At 31.6% G+C, this 18,556-nt stretch overlaps 1 protein-coding gene across 3 annotated transcripts in view; it reads left to right on the forward strand.

Moving 5' to 3' along the window:
• LOC136972740 (aminopeptidase Ey-like) overlaps nt 1–18,556 on the forward strand; it is a 108,714-nt gene that overhangs the window by 51,349 nt on the left and 38,809 nt on the right. Inside the window, exons 16-18 of one of the 3 annotated variants that reach the window (XR_010880382.1) lie at nt 982–1,101; nt 6,953–7,112; nt 10,874–10,999. Coding sequence is in view for 2 of the 3 variants with exons in the window: in XM_067267355.1 (XP_067123456.1) it covers nt 16,448–17,013 (566 nt within the window). In the remaining variant the exon portion in view is untranslated. Of the gene's footprint in view, nt 1–981; nt 1,102–6,952; nt 7,113–10,873; nt 11,000–16,222; nt 17,014–18,556 lie in introns of those variants that run through there. The other 2 variants (XM_067267356.1, XM_067267355.1) reach the window with 2 other exon arrangements.

The following is an 18,556-nucleotide window of genomic DNA, read 5'->3' on the forward strand; positions in this document are numbered from 1 at the left end:
TCAACGACTGCTTTTGCTCGAATTACTTTAACCCCCTTCCGCAACAGTCCCATCTTCCTGTCGGACTAGCGGTATAGTGGCATTCGAATAGGAAAATTAAATAATATAAGGTTACCGGCGAACAAAAAATTGTTTAAGTGGTTTTTGACGGTGCCGAATTTAAATATTTCGTCCGGCTTTTCCGAAATTTGATTCGTTGGCTGATTACCGTTTGATATTTGGCTGTGAATGGTACAGTTTCTTAGAATTAAAATTAAGAAAAAAGATATCTGGAATTTTTTTAAGATATCGTATTTTCAATTGGTATCTTTTTGACCAATGGAATTGTGTTATTTCGTATCATCCGAGTACCACGAAGACGTGACAATGGTAAACTAAAATAACCAATCTCTTTATATAGTTTTCGTTTTAATGTTCGTTATAGTATACTATTAAATATTTGATTTATATAACAAGAAAGGTTATCTTACGTAAGGGTTTATCACACCGAATGACCAATCTAACACATTTTAATAATTCTATTCTTCCTCTACTGTACACAATTTAAAGAATTTTTAAAATGTGTTACATTGGCCACTTGGTGTGACAAACTCTTACGTAAGATAACCTTTGTAAATATAAATCAAATACTATAATATAATATAATAGAAAGGTTAGAAGTACGAAATAATCTAATAATCTTAATTTTTGCTGTTACTTTTTGCCCAAGCAAGACCTGGCTTATCTGCTAGTAATTTATATTTAAAAATATAAAGTTTGGCAACGTTATAAAATAATACTTTATCATATACCAAGACGAAATACTCAACATTATTACATCATGAGAGAAATTTCGGTGTTCACAAAATATTTTAAATTTTTGATAATTTTCTTTCAGTTAAGAAAGAGTTAAAATTTAAATGCTTTTTTTATTAAAATAAATTGCAATTACCTTAAAAATAACGGCAATTTTGTTTTATTTAATCAATGTTTGTTTTCTAGCCTCTCTTACCGAGAAGGTAGACTTATCGACGTAGTTTGTAGTCTCGGATATCCACCTTGCGTAGAAGAAGCAAATAGAAAATATAATATCTGGAAAGCGAGGAGAGATAATGAAACAGAGTAAGTTGTTAGTCAAAATATATAAATTTTATCAATAAAAATTGCTTATTATTAGAATAGGCCTGTAATTTTTTGTTGTAATATGTATCAAATTCTAATGTTAAGCAAATATATTAATTAAAGATTTAATATAAATTCATAAATTGTGATAACTACTTTTTCGAATAAACAGAAAAGAATAATTAAATAATTTTAAAAATAATCTATAGTAATATTAAAATACATCTATTTTTGCAATAGATGTATTTGCACATCTATTGCTAGAGCCATCACAAGTCATGCTTGTTGACATGACTTGTGATGGCTCGTTAAAAATGTTTTTCAAAGAATATATACTTGACCAATTCTGGATGGTTTTTTTGATTATAAGAAACTAGATGAAAAAGAAAAACTTTGAAATATGTAGTTCCATTTTTCCCATATATTTTTGTAAAGAAATATTTTCGATAATTTGTTATTTGAAGAACAAGCATAGATATGGTGTCGATATTGATCCTGTTTTTAGGTAAAAGATAGGAAGCACTGAAGCAAATGTGGAAGGAGTTCTTCAAAACAAAAAGAGGCATCTCTCATAATACTTAGATTGAACAGCTGCTGGATATGTCATTTTTAAACTTATTATAAATAAAGTTTAGTATGATTTAGCTTGTTTCTTTGGAATATCGCTATCAGTCAACTTCAGCAACAGAACAGATACCAAAATTTTCAAAATCTACGGATTCAAAAACAATGGCTTATCTCTTTTAAAAAATGGGCTTCCATAGCTCTTAGCTAATTGAAAACCACTACTTAATATAATGAAATTACATATAATTTAAATACTGTAAACGTAGCTTATAAAATTGATTGTAAATCGCTTTATTAGTCTGCGATTTTCAGACCTACAAATTCCCACTGGTGTCCATCTATGTTCTTCCTAATCTCGAAAACGGGTTTAGACAGATGAAAGTCGACACCAGACATGGAAAGCTTAGAGGGTCTCGATTAACTAATAACTAAATTTCAATTAAAAAATTTTCTCCAGACCGGAGTTATAGATGACCAGCATGATTATTCTTATCAGGAAGATATAACTAGAAGATGTACTGTACAGTCTAGGCCACTGACGTTGACGCCAGGTAGATCGATTGCGCAGCTCAGGCAGTTGATCGCTTAATATGCCTGGACGTCCTATCTGTTAGCATAGGCGTTTCAGGTGGACTGACCCGATTTCCGCCATAATAGGGGCGAGGAAATCGAGCTGGAGGGACTTACCTGTGCAGTCAAGCGTGCTACAGGTTGACAAGACTAATCGCTCATCGCTTGCCTAGCACTGGGATCGAGGCATCGGTCGTTTGTTTTTTTTTAATTGTAAATTTCCGTCACTGATCATCAGAAATATAATTTTAGCTGTTATTTTCATACGTTTCTTTCCTTATAACGTTTTATTCGCGTTTATTTTCCTGTAATTTGAGACGATACAGCTTTAAAATAAACAGATCAGGTCTCACTTGCCAATAGACTATCTCAACTTTCACAGATTGTCGTCGGTTCCTTTGTAATCGGAGAGGAAAAGATCGTGTGTCCGTGTTAAGTGTTTATTGCTTTTGCGGTAATCTGAGTAGAGCTGGAGAGGTCACTTAATAAACCGCCAAGTGTTTTATTATCCTTTAAACAACTCCTCCCCATTTGTTATTTTTAGTAATCAGAGAAGGGTAGATCGTGGGTCAAGGTCGGTGAAAGTTTATTGCTTTAGCAACAGGGTGTCATATGAGCTGCCACCCACTCCCACCCTTAATGACAACAACGCCTAAGTGTTTCATTACTAAGTAAACAAAAGCTCCTTTCTCTGTCAGAAATGGGTCAAATGTCAAGGTTACTGTTTGATTGTATTGAAAACAATGTTGTCCTTGATATTAAGAATCAGTTTTGTCAGAACTGTTCACTTTTAATACCTTTTTTTATAATTTATTTCTGCCTCGGTTATAAAATTGTTTTTATCATGTTTTAAATCCGCGCGTTTTATAATACACTTGTATAAAGTTACGAATTAAAATTGAAATGCACATTTCATTGTTTCATAAAATATTTATTGATTATACAGAGTTGAAGGTTGCAAAAATGTTTCCATATCTCTACATCTTCGTTATTACATATATATGAATAAAATATATTGCCATTTTATAAACAGATCTTATTGAATTCAATTTGTTTTATTTTCTTGTATTTATATTCGTATTGTATTCGAATTCGCCATTTTATAATTTGTAAATATGCACGTATCACATTATATTTCATTCGTTTAATTCTATACTACTTATGTAAAAACTATTTTTATATCATTTAATTTCCTTTTATATGTTTTAATTAGTTTTTTAAGCTAATGCGACCTAATCTACGAATGGCAGCTTCCCACGCATCACATAGAATTCTACGGGGAAGCCATCATTGCAGGCGTAAAGTTGCCTCTGTAAAGTTGTTTATCTGGGTAACATACCGATCAGGAATCCTTTTCGACATTTTAAAAGAAAATAAATATACACACTTGTTTAAATTTTTAATGAATACTTTTTTATTTTAACAAAGCTATACATTTTTCTGAGCACGATTTCGATAGAAGCCTTCTAATGAAGAAGTTAACATATTGGAAACAATCTGAAGATGTTTTGAACTACAATGACAATATTTATTCTAAATGGCATAATTGAGAGCGATACATCGCATTATCGTCATCATCAATTTTCGGGTTCTGAGTTGACTCGACAAACACACGATTTGTAATGCTACGAATGTCAAACCAGGTAATGAAACTTTTATTCTTACAATTCGGTTGATGAATATCGAACATTGTCCTTTCTCTACAACTGATCTAGTCTGCCGTTACCTGGATATAGAAAAGAAATTAATTGGAGAGCAACGACAGGAAATTGGGACTCATGTGTTGCTTCGAAGACCCACTCTTTAAGATTCCAATTTGTTTTTCTAAGTAAACAGGTTCAACTATAAAGGTGACATGCTTTTGTTTTTTTCCACATCTACGTTTCTTTCCTAATCGCTTTTTCTTTCTGAATTTTATTTCCCCTCCCCTTTTCGCAAACTCACCACTGTATTGCTTACTGATTAAGTTTTGAAAGTTGACAGACAAAACACGAAGTTTATTGGTTTGTTATTATCCAATAAAACATTGGAAAATTTCCTTGAACATGATTTGTTAAATGGTTTTAGCCACACCTTCTTCTAATTGCTTGATTGGTCATTATTGTTGGTCACACCCTGCATAAAGCGTATTGGCCGTAAATCATTACCGACCTATATCAGAATCGCCAATCAGAGGTCACAAATATATATAAGCGACCAATCTGCCAGCAATGCACATTAATATCAAGTAACAGTTATAATAAGTATTATAACATTTAATTCTGCAACGATTTTATGACTTCTTTGCAAAACAATCAGATTAGAAATGAGTAAATACATTTATTAACTCTAGTTACAAACAACTCGTTAACAAAACTCGCTCTTAATTACGCCATTTAGAATAAATATTGTCATTGTAGTTCAAAACATCTTCAGATTGTTTCCAATATGTTAACTTCTTCATTAGAAGGCTTCTATCGAAATCGTGCTCAGAAAAATGTATAGCTTTGTTAAAATAAAAAAGTATTCATTAAAAATTTAAACAAGTGTGTATATTTATTTTCTTTTAAAATGTCGAAAAGGATTCCTGATCGGTATGTTACCCAGATAAACAACTTTACAGAGGCAACTTTACGCCTGCAATGATGGCTTCCCCGTAGAATTCTATGTGATGCGTGGGAAGCTGCCATTCGTAGATTAGGTCGCATTAGCTTAAAAAACTAATTAAAACATATAAAAGGAAATTAAATGATATAAAAATAGTTTTTACATAAGTAGTATAGAATTAAACGAATGAAATATAATGTGATACGTGCATATTTACAAATTATAAAATGGCGAATTCGAATACAATACGAATATAAATACAAGAAAATAAAACAAATTGAATTCAATAAGATCTGTTTATAAAATGGCAATATATTTTATTCATATATATGTAATAACGAAGATGTAGAGATATGGAAACATTTTTGCAACCTTCAACTCTGTATAATCAATAAATATTTTATGAAACAATGAAATGTGCATTTCAATTTTAATTCGTTACTTTATACAAGTGTATTATAAAACGCGCGGATTTAAAACATGATAAAAACAATTTTATAACCGAGGCAGAAATAAATTATAAAAAAAGGTATTAAAAGTGAACAGTTCTGACAAAACTGATTCTTAATATCAAGGACAACATTGTTTTCAATACAATCAAACAGTAACCTTGACATTTGACCCATTTCTGACAGAGAAAGGAGCTTTTGTTTACTTAGTAATGAAACACTTAGGCGTTGTTGTCATTAAGGGTGGGAGTGGGTGGCAGCTCATATGACACCCTGTTGCTAAAGCAATAAACTTTCACCGACCTTGACCCACGATCTACCCTTCTCTGATTACTAAAAATAACAAATGGGGAGGAGTTGTTTAAAGGATAATAAAACACTTGGCGGTTTATTAAGTGACCTCTCCAGCTCTACTCAGATTACCGCAAAAGCAATAAACACTTAACACGGACACACGATCTTTTCCTCTCCGATTACAAAGGAACCGACGACAATCTGTGAAAGTTGAGATAGTCTATTGGCAAGTGAGACCTGATCTGTTTATTTTAAAGCTGTATCGTCTCAAATTACAGGAAAATAAACGCGAATAAAACGTTATAAGGAAAGAAACGTATGAAAATAACAGCTAAAATTATATTTCTGATGATCAGTGACGGAAATTTACAATTAAAAAAAAACAAACGACCGATGCCTCGATCCCAGTGCTAGGCAAGCGATGAGCGATTAGTCTTGTCAACCTGTAGCACGCTTGACTGCACAGGTAAGTCCCTCCAGCTCGATTTCCTCGCCCCTATTATGGCGGAAATCGGGTCAGTCCACCTGAAACGCCTATGCTAACAGATAGGACGTCCAGGCATATTAAGCGATCAACTGCCTGAGCTGCGCAATCGATCTACCTGGCGTCAACGTCAGTGGCCTAGACTGTACAGGGGCAAGATATTACAACAATCTAGAGTATAAATGTTGTTGGCCAAGTGGTTAATAGGTCATTATTTATAATGCCCGGCCATTATGAATAATGACTGAAATGGCCGCGCATTGTAATAAATATTGAATAATTTAATTGAAATATTAAATTGGTTACACATTATGAATAAAGAAAAGCTACACTTTTAGGTAATTTGATTTTTCTGAAATCTTAACTTTTTCATTAAGAATTATTTAGTTTTTGCAAATTATTTTATAGTATTTTAAAAACAACACACGATTTTTTAAAATATTATTAACTGTAATAAGCCCCAAGAGCTAACGACCGTTTTGTAAACGGAGATGTCAAAGGTCTAAGGGTTAATACTTGCATACATTTAAAGGTCAATGGATCGGATAATAAGTGTCTGCTTAATAGATTTATAATAAATGTCTACTGTATATATTAAATAATTCTGCGATGATGAATCTATTTATTTTATTTGTTTATTTTTGAAATAAACATGAAACATTTTATGCAAACAAACAAGAATACGAACTGAATGCAAACAAGTTTTTTTCGATCAGAGTAGAACGAAAGCAATATTTTTTAGATTTTTTAACTTAAGGCATAAATTAATATAATAAAAATTAAATTTTAGTTAATTGAATTTTCAATGAGATAGTTAAGTATTTTATATGAGTCGTTACATTTACCTTATATTGTTTATTTTAAATATATGAATAATAAAAAAAGATCTTTTTTCAAACAGACTATCTTGGGGTATAGCTTATACCGCTAACTTGCGTCGGAATAAAAAAAGGAAACGAAGAAGATTGGAATTATCTCTATGACAAATATTCCAATAGAGAAAACCTTTATCTTACAACACGTGCATTATTATGTTCTCCCGAAGAACGTCTGAGAAACAAGTAAGTTATTCTTAAAATGTTTTTAAAATATAAAGCACGTGGTAAATGTGGATATAAGAAACTTGAATTATTCAAAAACCTTGATTACGGTATATTTCTGCAAATCGCGCTTCATCTGGGTCATTTTGACTTAACTATTTCGAAGCAGTGGATACGCGAAAGCATACACATAGTGGGCAAGTTTCGCACGCGTCAGACAAGCCATCAGGAGAGATTATGTGATCATGAGATAGCACGAACAGCTTTTTGACCACCATTTAGATACAGGAGAAAGCCTTGTCTTTTCCTGTACCAATGGCAGGAAGAAGTACTAGCAGAGGTAAATTTGCATACAAAGTGACCACTATGCGTCCTATCAAACTTCTAGACTAATTACCGGTACATGCATACACCACTGCTAAACCTTTACTTCCGGTAAGATATAACAGATAAAATGAACGTTTTCGATCTTATCCAAGATCTATCTCAGGTTCCTGGTTCAATTGAGATCCAATTATGGAATGCTAAAGTTCAAACGTTTTGAAATTCAAAATATTTAACAAGTTTGGAATTACGTTCTTTACGTAATTCCAAATTGTTTACGTAAACAAGTCTTAGGCTCACCCATTTCATGTACTACAACTCTATTTTTAAGTTCGACAACGGAACATGCCTACAAAAAAGGAGAGTACTTATGGGGAGTCCCCTCTCAGGCAACTTATGTGAATTGGTACTGCGGCAGTTAGAGAACGAAGTCATCTCCAGATTCATGCCAGAAATGATTATATATAAAAGGTACATCGATGACATGATTGTGATCTGGAAAAAGCAGCCGAATATCAACAACTTTTTAGACAACATGAATGATAACCCACACGGGCTCACCCTCAAACTATTGCACACATTTTAGACATCACTATTCAGCTTAGCAAGGATGGGATAGAGACAAGGCTGTGCTACAAACCTTGCTTCTTGTCATTTTACGTACTGGCAGATTCGGTTGACCCTTGCCCATATAAGATTGCAGCCTTCCGGGAATTAACTAGAAGGGAATTCACAACTCTAGTTGGGAAGACACGCTTAGGGAACTTAGACACTTCGAAGACATTGCCGTAGGACATGGGTTCAAAAAAAGGACCTAATCCATAACTCTAGCCCGGGACTTCTATAGGAGACACACGAGGCGCATCCCTATAGACCACGGGGGGGGTACCAGCAGGAATCCGGATGGGAACCCTAATCCAAGACGCACAATCGTAGAGTACAACAAAAGCTTTCATGTCTTATGTAGGGAAATTGCGCGCAGAAAAGGCACCAAACTGACACACAAGAGGTCGCAAATGATATACTCGTTACTGAGGAACGCGAAAGACAAACCGGATGATTTCAGGGCACCAGGGGTATACAGTGTCCCGACCAGGGACCACAGGTTCCAGGGGGATTTTGTCTACACAGGGTCGACCAAACGATCGGTACACAAAAGAATCATAGAACACAAATACGATATCGATAAGAAAAGGCACACCACCTACGCCTTGTCCACCTACGCAACTGTCCCTGAGGTGCAGGCCGACGACCTACGAAACACCAGGCTTATAAAAAAGATCGAGACTGAGATTCCAGACTGACCATATTAGGGCCCTAGAGACCCTGGAGATATACAAAGCTAGCCGAACGGGAAAGTTTATTAATTTCAACGACAGTAAATCGATATCATATGCTTGGCTATATGCATGTGAGGAGCAAACCAATCATAGTCATTAATCAACGCTTATTATTTCCCTGTTAGGCTGGTCCCACATTAATAAGAAAACATCGTCCCGATGTTTTCTTATTAATGTGGGACCAGCCAACAGGCTACTTTTTGTATATATTTTGTATATATACAAAATATTAATAATAATACTAAATAATATTAATAATAATACAAAATTTTGGTCTATTTTTTGTATATATTAATTTATTATGTTATTTCAAATCCGTGTTCTTAATTCTAAACTTGTTAAATATTTTGAATTTCAAAACGTTCGAACCTTAGCATTCCATAATTGGATTTCAATTGACCCAAAAATCCTGAGGCAGATCTTGGATAAGATCGAAAATGTTTGTTTGTTTTATCTATTATATCTTACCGGAAGCAAAGGTTTAGCAGTAGTGTATGCGTTCTACCATTAGCACGCTAATATTGTTGGCTTCGTTTGCAATGATGTGATACAGAAGCATACACTGTTTCAGACTGGCGGTGAATCTCGGTTCTGTTTAGGAATGGACGACTACTTTGTCAAAGTGTGGATGCATTGGTGAACGCCTCAATTCCGTCTTTATTTTTGAGTGGCACACTATTCCCACAGCAGGCAATCTCGGCCTGCTATTTCTGGGAATTATCTAGTATAATAGTTAGTCACCTGTAGTAATGATGTGATCGATATTAACAGCACAGCAGGAAATCTTGCATTGTCATGTGTTACTTTCTATAGCAGGGCTGCAAACAGCCACTTTCTTGTAAGACAATGTTCAGCCGATCACAGTGGCAGCCTTCCAGGGTTCATTATCTCATAGCTGCATTTCTTTGCCTGCCTGGTCTCAGTTTTGTCATTCATTGAACATTTGTTGGACCAGATGGCATATCATAGGGCCGGCGCGAGGCGGGATTAGTGCGTTCTATGGAATTCGGCCCCGCGCTTTAAAAGGGCCGTTGATAGCTTTCATCGAAAGTTTTGCAAAATCCTAAGCATAATGTCATAAGTGAATAGTAGGCTAAATTCGTTTCAGGACATATAATTAAAATACCGGATTTAAAAAAACTAAAAAATATGTATTAAAAATATATTTAAAAAATACAAAACTTGTCTTCACAATCCTTCGTTTCACAATCACTATTAACAAACCAAAACAAAAAACCACACACACAAATCTTTACAGAGAGGACCTTTATTTGAGGCTATGTCTCTTAAAAAAATGTAAATTGGTTAAAAATATCTTTCTTCTGGCAGGTCTCTGTAAGTGAAGATCTGTGCTTTTTTTTATTATCAATAGTGACTATGAAACAATGGATTGTGAAGACAAAAATTTTAAGTATTCTTCAATGTATTTTTACTATGTAAATTACCGTCAACTATCTTTAATTTAAAAAAAAAAACAAAAAAATGTAGTTTACCCTAACTATAAGTTGTAAAATTAATTGTATGTTTATATGTATGTATCCGCACTTTGTACTTACAAAAAATAATTTAATATTATAAAATTTAGAAGTATATATAAATGCGCTGTTTTAGCCCCGCACAATTTTGAATCTGAACCTGCAAAAGTTCATGCCACTCCTGCTTGGGCTATATGAAAGTATAAGGAATCTGGAGCGGAAGCTGCAGTATTTGTGGGCAAATTTGTCGTGGAATAGCGTAGGTGCCTGCAAGCCCCATCATATCGTCGCATGTATTCAGATAAGAAAAGATTCTGCAAGATACTAAAAATCTCTTTAAATGGATCGTTGCTGTAGAGAAAATCATCTCTTTGCTTTCATATCTAATCAATTTATATCATCGTTATTATGTTTACCCTAACAAAGTTTCATTCGATTTCAACACTTCCTTCTTGGTGCATAACCTTTTTGACAATCAGAGTATTTTAAATGTTTAATTTGATATTATAAATTATTTCTTTATGGAATTTTAAAAATAAATTTAAAATGTATTTTTAAATTTTTAATAATAATATATTATATTTAAATTATTATTAAAAATTTTTACTTATTATATTGAAATTGTTAACTATATTTTATTTAGAGTTTTAAACGTCAGTACGGACTTAGAATCCTTAATTTCTGTAATTTTTATTGCTACCGAAATAAGAGAAACTTGGACAGATCTGATTCGAATATATAACGAAAACATCGTCTATTTTATAGAAAAGTAAGCAGAAATTTTTGAAAATTTAGAATTAATTTATCAGTAATGTATTTAAGATTCCTTAACTTTTTTTCGAGCTGCGGTCATTAGAATGGCATAAAAAAGCCTTCCGCCAAAATCTTAGATTAGAATAGTCCCATAATAGAATAGGCCCATAATTGTAAATGCTAATAATACGTGTGAGTGTGAGTGCTGTGAGTGATTGTGACTGACGATAGTCAGTCACTAATCACTCACACTCATCACTCATTATTGGCATTTACAATATTTTTACAAAATCCATCCCTATCCTCAAAATTGAGCTTTTGCCATTTTATAATAATTAAAAAATAAAAAGTTTTTAAAATAAAATATGATAAAAGATGGCGCAACCAAAATTTTAAATGTTGCCGGGAAATTGCTGGTTTATTTATTTATTTATTTATTTTTTTTTTTGGCATGCTTCATTCTACAGTGCTTATCGCGAGTCGCCACCGTTAATTTGTAGAGTCTGTTGATCTCGTTTAAAAGTTTTCTCCTAACACTTTCTACACGGTAACAAAATATTAACAGGAACCATAAATTGTCTACATTCATAAAATTTCATTTTTCGAATTTATAGACAGAAGTTGAATAGATTAACGGATTCGATTTACTGACGAAGCAAGAGCCGATTTTTCATTGTACTGTAGGTTTAAGTTATACGAGGGCGGTTTCTTCAACCTCCGATGGTCCATAAAAAAGAAAAGTATAATAACAAAATGAATTTATTACCAAAAGTTAGGTACAAACATGATTACTTTTCGACATAATCACCGTGAAGGTTGAGGCATTTGTCATATTTTGGACGAGCTTTGCAATCCCTTCTTCATAGAATGTTGCCGTCAATGACTTGAAATGTCTTAACGTTGTTTTGAAGATCTCCATTAGTCTCGAGCCTCTGACCTTCTAGCCACGTTTTCAGTTCCGGAAAAAGGTGGAAGTCGCTCGGCGCTAAATCGGGGCTATACGCTGGGTGTTTAAAAAGTTCCAAGCTGGGTGGAAGTCTGAAAGGTGAAAAGTGAAAGGTCTTCACACACCTTTAATGTATGAAGACTTCCACCTCTTCCCTGAAGTAATTGAGGGCAACATTCTATGAAGAGGGGATTGCAAAGCTCGTTCACAGATATGACAAATGCCTCAACCTTCACGGCGATTATGACGAAATGTAACCATGTTTGTACCTAACTTTTGGTAACAAATTTATTTTGTTATTTAGATTTGTCTTTTTTTTTTTTTTTTTTTTTTTTTTTGGACCATCGGAGGTTGGAAAAAACAGCCTAAGTATATTTAAATAAGAACTAAGTTCTAATATTATAAACTAATAATAAATGAGAAAATTTGTATATGTCCATTGCCTTTAGTTACTTTATTAAAATTTTAAAAATATTTTTTGTGATATATCCAGTAAGTTCGTATTAATTTAAAAATATTAAATTTATAACTTGATGTTAATTTGATTTTTTATTTCTTATCAAGATTTCGAATGTTTATTTGATACTTAAACGTTTGTTGCATTTAAATATAGAGTAATTTAAGCAAATAAAATAGCGTTTATTTATTTTTGAATTAATTTGTTTTTCTAGTGATCTTGAGAAAGCTTTATATCTCACAAATATTTTAATGGTTAACGAAGAGCTTTTCCAAAAGGTATTTCAAATTATTTTGTATAGTTATATAGATTGCAAGTATGTAATATTTATATATAATCGAGATGGGTTTATACTAATAATAAGCGCAGTGCTCAGACGGTTAGGAGTTAAACGTTGAAATTTGGGGTAGGCCATGAGATTTCACACTAAGAAGAGATTTTTCGAAATTCCCCTCCACGGGGGAGAGGAAGAGGGTTAATCTTTCTTTTCGAGAAACTTCATTACGTGTTATATATTAAGAAATCAAAATACATTTAAATATTAAAGTACTTTTTAATTTTCAGCTGGAATATATTATAAAATTTCGTTTAAAAGAAATTAAAGATGAGAAGATTGTGAAAAAATTTGAAGAGGCTCTTAGCGAAAGCCGAGAAAAATTGGAAAAGCATAAGCCATTTCGAAGATGCGTCGGAAATTGGTTGAAAGAAAAGAAGTGGATCAGTTAATCCATTATTTTATTAAATTATGAAAAGTTTTCTTTTCTTAGTTTCTATGATTTGTGCGAAAAGATTTAAAGAATGTATAATCCTTGTACTGTATCATTGCTTGGACATAATATGACTTATTGCAATTAAATGCTAAACTCTTACAATAACTGTCAAAATTTTTATCCAAAAAATTGCCGTGATTTCGAGATAATTATGAGACTAGTAAATCTATCTGCGTCATATAAAATGCTGAATGAATGGCATAACCTTTCAATATGAATGCAACTGCTTTTGGTTTAAACATTTTAGGAAGAATCACACCGAGAAGCCTACCAGAAATCATAAAACTTGTTTATTTTAACTTTTCACAAAAATGTATTAATATTTCGAGTATTTTCTTCTCGTTAATCTATATACTGTATTTTGAAAATTAACATGAGTGATTGTATGATTTGAAATGTATATAAATGAATAACCATTCATTAAAGATTATTTAATGTAAATGTTATTTTGATTTTATTTTAAATAAAGTCTTGCGTTTTTAAGCCACATGTTAAAAAAAGATGTCTTATGATGAGCTTTGATTGCACCGTACAGTACTTCCGTGATATCACTGATTGAATTCAGTCATATTTTGTGACGTAAAAAACTATAAAGCTAAATTTTGCTTCGGACGGATGACTCTTAAATTTTCATATTTTCATCTTAGAAGTTCTCTGAAGGAACATTGCTATATTTAATTACAAAAAGGAATATTTGAATCTATTCTGATCCATCTAAAAAAAAAATGATCATTAGTTTACAGATACATTCTTCATGAAAAATTTTTCACAATTAGCGTGATTAATACGATTGCTTCGTCGATGAACAGTAACTTCTGTTATGTTGCATGCTTACGCAAGTTCGTGTAAATCTGACAAAAACTAAAAAATGGTTTCGTTTCTATTCAGTCATTCTTTGTCTTTAATCATCTCAAGATGGTTTATTCCATTCATTATGAATTTGAAATTAGAACCGAGAAAATATTATATATTGAAATATTATATATTGAACTCTTGTTGAAGCCTTGAAGTAAAACTTCCTACTTCCGATAAACGTTGCTGTTAGAGAATTTCTGTCTTCAGATTAATTTTTGTGAGTCTTGTACTTTTCAGCCAATTGAGAATATGAAAATGCATTAGAACTTTCAATATATGTTATTTTATATAAAAGAATTATTTATTAAATTAGATTTCGGCATTTTAAAAGACAAAAATGCTTAAAGGTCGACGAAGCAAGGAGATAAGAGGGACGTCATGTATCATATTTCCAGTGGGATCGGACTTAATGAAGATTTCATTCGTTGTTAGAACATTTACATTTAGCGTTTACATTTTTCTGTTTTTTTTAAATATAAAGATCATCTCTATCTTCAAAATTAAGCTTTTTGTTATTTCATAATAATTAAAAAATATATAAAATTTTTATAACAAAATTTCATGACAGATGGCGCGACATAAAATTTTATTTATTTATTTTGATTAATAATACAAAGGTTATTTTTAAAATATAATCTCACAACAGCCGGGAATGTTACGCAACTCTTTGCTAGATTTTTTAAAAATATATTCAATTTTTTAAAACTTTATCAAATCTTTATCTACGAGGTTCTTTATATAAAATACTTAACTTATAATCGTCAAGGACGTTTTTCTGCCATGGGAAAATAATAGAAATGGCAGTATCGAAAACCGATGAATTTCATTATTTCATTATAAAATCGATTATTCATAGCAAAATTTTTGCTATGAATAATCTATATTGGGAACAGGTGGGCTAAGCAAGTGGGGACGAATCCCCTAGTAATATAATAATAATGTAACATTTTCAGTATTTTAATTAGTTGTGTATAATTCGAATCTAACGATAAGACTATATTTATAGTTTCGATAGATTTTTGAACTCCATCGAAATTAACGTTCTGATCTGGATTAGAATTCCAAAGCAAAGACTAAAGATGTACATTAAATGTGTGACGAAATTATAACCCGTGTAAAGTATAATATATTTAAGAATATTTGCATTGGTCATTTAAAATAGCAATTCAAAACATATTTAGTGGTAATTAACGACTTACAAAAAAATCTATTAAGAAAATCGACTCTGACCACCACTACCTAGATCAAGGTCTATTCGCTCTCCGGGCATGATTCTCTGACATCATCAGAAGATGATCGCTGAACACGTGGATCGCTAATCGTTAGTCCTATTTCTAGTGTAAGTCTGTGTTACTGTTTTTTGTAAAAAGTTTTTGTCCAATTTTGTTTGAAATGTCATCGACGTGTTGTGTTCTTTGTAAATCAAATTACGTGGATCATAAAAGGGCTTCTGTATTCTAATTTTTGAAAGAGCCGTTCCAAGAAACCAAATAGTTGCGATCGATCCGAATAATCTGCTATGATTCCAAAACAAAATTCAAATTTTTTATTTAAAAAAATTAATTGCTAAATTGAAATGAAAATGATGTAGCATAATAAATTACACTACAAATGGATGTTTTTAATATAATTATTTTCTCATTACTTAAAAATGTTATTATTTTGATAAGTATTTGTTTTTGAGTATGTTCTTACTCGTTTTATTTTTTAATAACTTACAGGTATGTGACCATCGGATATACTTAGATTTTCTGATGAGAAAACAGGTAAGATAGTAAGAGCATCATTGAAGTATCCGAGTTTAGCTAAAGATGCTGTCGCTACTATTTTTCCAATTACATATTTATTGTCTGCCTCTAATAAAAGAAAATCTCCAGGAATAAGTTTAAAAATGTTTAAAATTTAATTTTTGCTCATGCATTTATAAAATGATTACATACTGTTATACTGTTTAATTCTGTGGTAACTTACTGAAACGTTATTTTTAACGTTTATATTGCCAAGTATTATATTTTTGATTATATAAAAATTCATTATAAATTTCTGAAATGTGAGAAAAATAATTCAATAAAGCTTCAGTAAATGTATTAAATGAAATATCATACCTTAGATATTGTGAATAAAATTAAATAAAAAGTTTACCGTTTAAAGTATAAATTAAGCTAACCATTTTAAGTAAAAATTCTGGCATAAACAGAATGAATAAAAAAATATTATTAAAAACTAAAAAATCTGCAAAAAAGCATTCTTCTATTGATGACGTCACGAGTCAGCGAAATGGCCTTGTTATCTAGGTGGTGCTACTCTGACGGGGATCGAGAGTAGAACCACGCCGACTTTATCCTTGAAACTACTAACAGAAGTAATTAAATTCGGAATCAACGTCTCTCTGCGTTCTGTTGGAGTCCATGTTTACACTTAGCTATTCATAGAACAATGGATAAATTAGAAATCGAAGGAAAGAAAAAATCTTCTTTCTTGCAATGGGAACCGGTACTTTTGAAAAATTGGAAATGGATATCTCTGGTTTGCATTGTAATTGCGGGGGTTGCAATTCTCGTGATTTTTGCATTAGTCCTACATTTTTGTGTGTTAATTTTTACACCGAAGGAACCGAGAAGCATTTTTCTGCCGAAAACCATCATTCCGCACCACTACGAATTGGAAATCCAACCGCATTTGGGACCCGACAATTTTATGTTCAACGGAAGTGTAAACATCAATTTTGCTTGCGTAGAAAGTACAGACACGGTTATCTTTCATTCCAAGGGCTTATCCTTAAGTTTGGACCGTATTAAAATTCAAAGAGATGCTGGAAATGATGTGAAAATATTAAGAATGGATTACGATGAGGAAATCGACTTTGTAATTTTGACCTTATTAGAAAAGTTGTCTTTAGGAAATTACAGTTTGTTTATAGAATTCGAGGGAGTGTTACAAGAAGAACTGCACGGATTTTATTACTATTCCTACGACGATAACGCAGATAACATCACCGAATAGTAAGTGTTGATATTCTTTAACTTGTATGCTAGAATTGTTTGATGTCCTTACATTTGTTTCTTATAAAACAGCAATTTATAATAATTTTATACAATTTTTAACATATACATAAAAGTTATAGATAAGCCTAAATTTTATTATTGAGTTCAAAAGAAAATGCTATACATAGTTTATCACGAACGTTCTATTGTTATTTCAAAACGCTGAAATTTAAATACGTTTGTTACACAAGAAGAAATTAGCCTACTTACCGATAAATTATATCGAAATAAAATAAATGACTTCAAATCGATTATAACGTGAAAATAAAGTTGTACTATAATCATCATAATACAGTTATGAATCAGCTAAACAAATAATATATTTAATGTATCGTTAAACAATTCGATGAAAAGACTGTTTACTTATAAAGTCTCGTCCTACCGATTTTAAAAACATATTATTAAAAAATTGAATAATACGTTTCCGTACAATGTAACAGGTGTCACAGCACCTGACTAAAAATTTTATAGTTAGCTCTTGTCATTTTAATGTCATAACCTGTCGTGAAATAATATATACTTTCGAAAAACATCTGTGAAAACATTAGATATTTTTTTTTTGTTTTACATAAATGTATTACTACACGATAAATATATAAATTTACATATCTTGCGATTGAAGATTATTTAAATATCTAAGGAGTTTTTACGTACAGTTTCTTGGGTAAACTAAAATCTGGTTAACTTTATAAAAACATTAAAAAATAATATAAAGCAGGACAGTATTAGTGTACAGTTAAATAAACTCTATGCTCTTATCGTATAAATACAATAATAGAGTTATAAAAAAGACATCACTATTTGCATTTTAAAATATTGTTTATAATTTTCAAACAAAAGTTTATAAATATTATTTATATATAAATTATATGAAAGATATAATATGTTACAATGCCACATTTGGAAATATTCAGTTTTAATTTTTCGCACAATGAATATCATTGATTATCTTCTATGCTTTGATGTCTATTCTTTCAATTTATTAATTAACTAATTCATGGAACAAATTTTGAAGGCGGCTCTCCATCTATAGTATTCTTTGTGAACAACCTTTATACCGACAATGGATCTTTCGATATTAGGCATCACACGGCAATTAATTAATTAAAAAATATACAGTAATATAAAATACATTTTGTAATGATTCTGAGAAATTTTGCTTTTAATAAACATTATTTATATATAATATGTATTTGGAATGAAATGTGACGTATAGCAACAAAACCTGTACTTTTAAACTTGTCATTTATTTCTTCCGGTTGTTGCGTATAACATAGGGAATGTATGAGGATCGGTGAAAAATGATCCGATCACAACATTTTTCTATTTCTGAACTCACGACTTTGAAACATCGAGAAATGCAAAAAATGTTGGGTTTTTATCTGTATGGATATTAATGTTTGAGTTTGTATTTGTGTGAGACCCGATTTGTTCACCCAATTTGAAGCTTAATAACTCCTGTGCCTTTTTATCAAAAATTTCTAAAATTTTGCAGGGAGAT

The sequence above is a fragment of the Centruroides vittatus genome, unplaced genomic scaffold, assembly GCF_030686945.1.
Source record: "Centruroides vittatus isolate TY-2023 unplaced genomic scaffold, ASM3068694v2 contig_301, whole genome shotgun sequence".
Lineage (NCBI taxonomy): Eukaryota > Metazoa > Arthropoda > Arachnida > Scorpiones > Buthidae > Centruroides > Centruroides vittatus.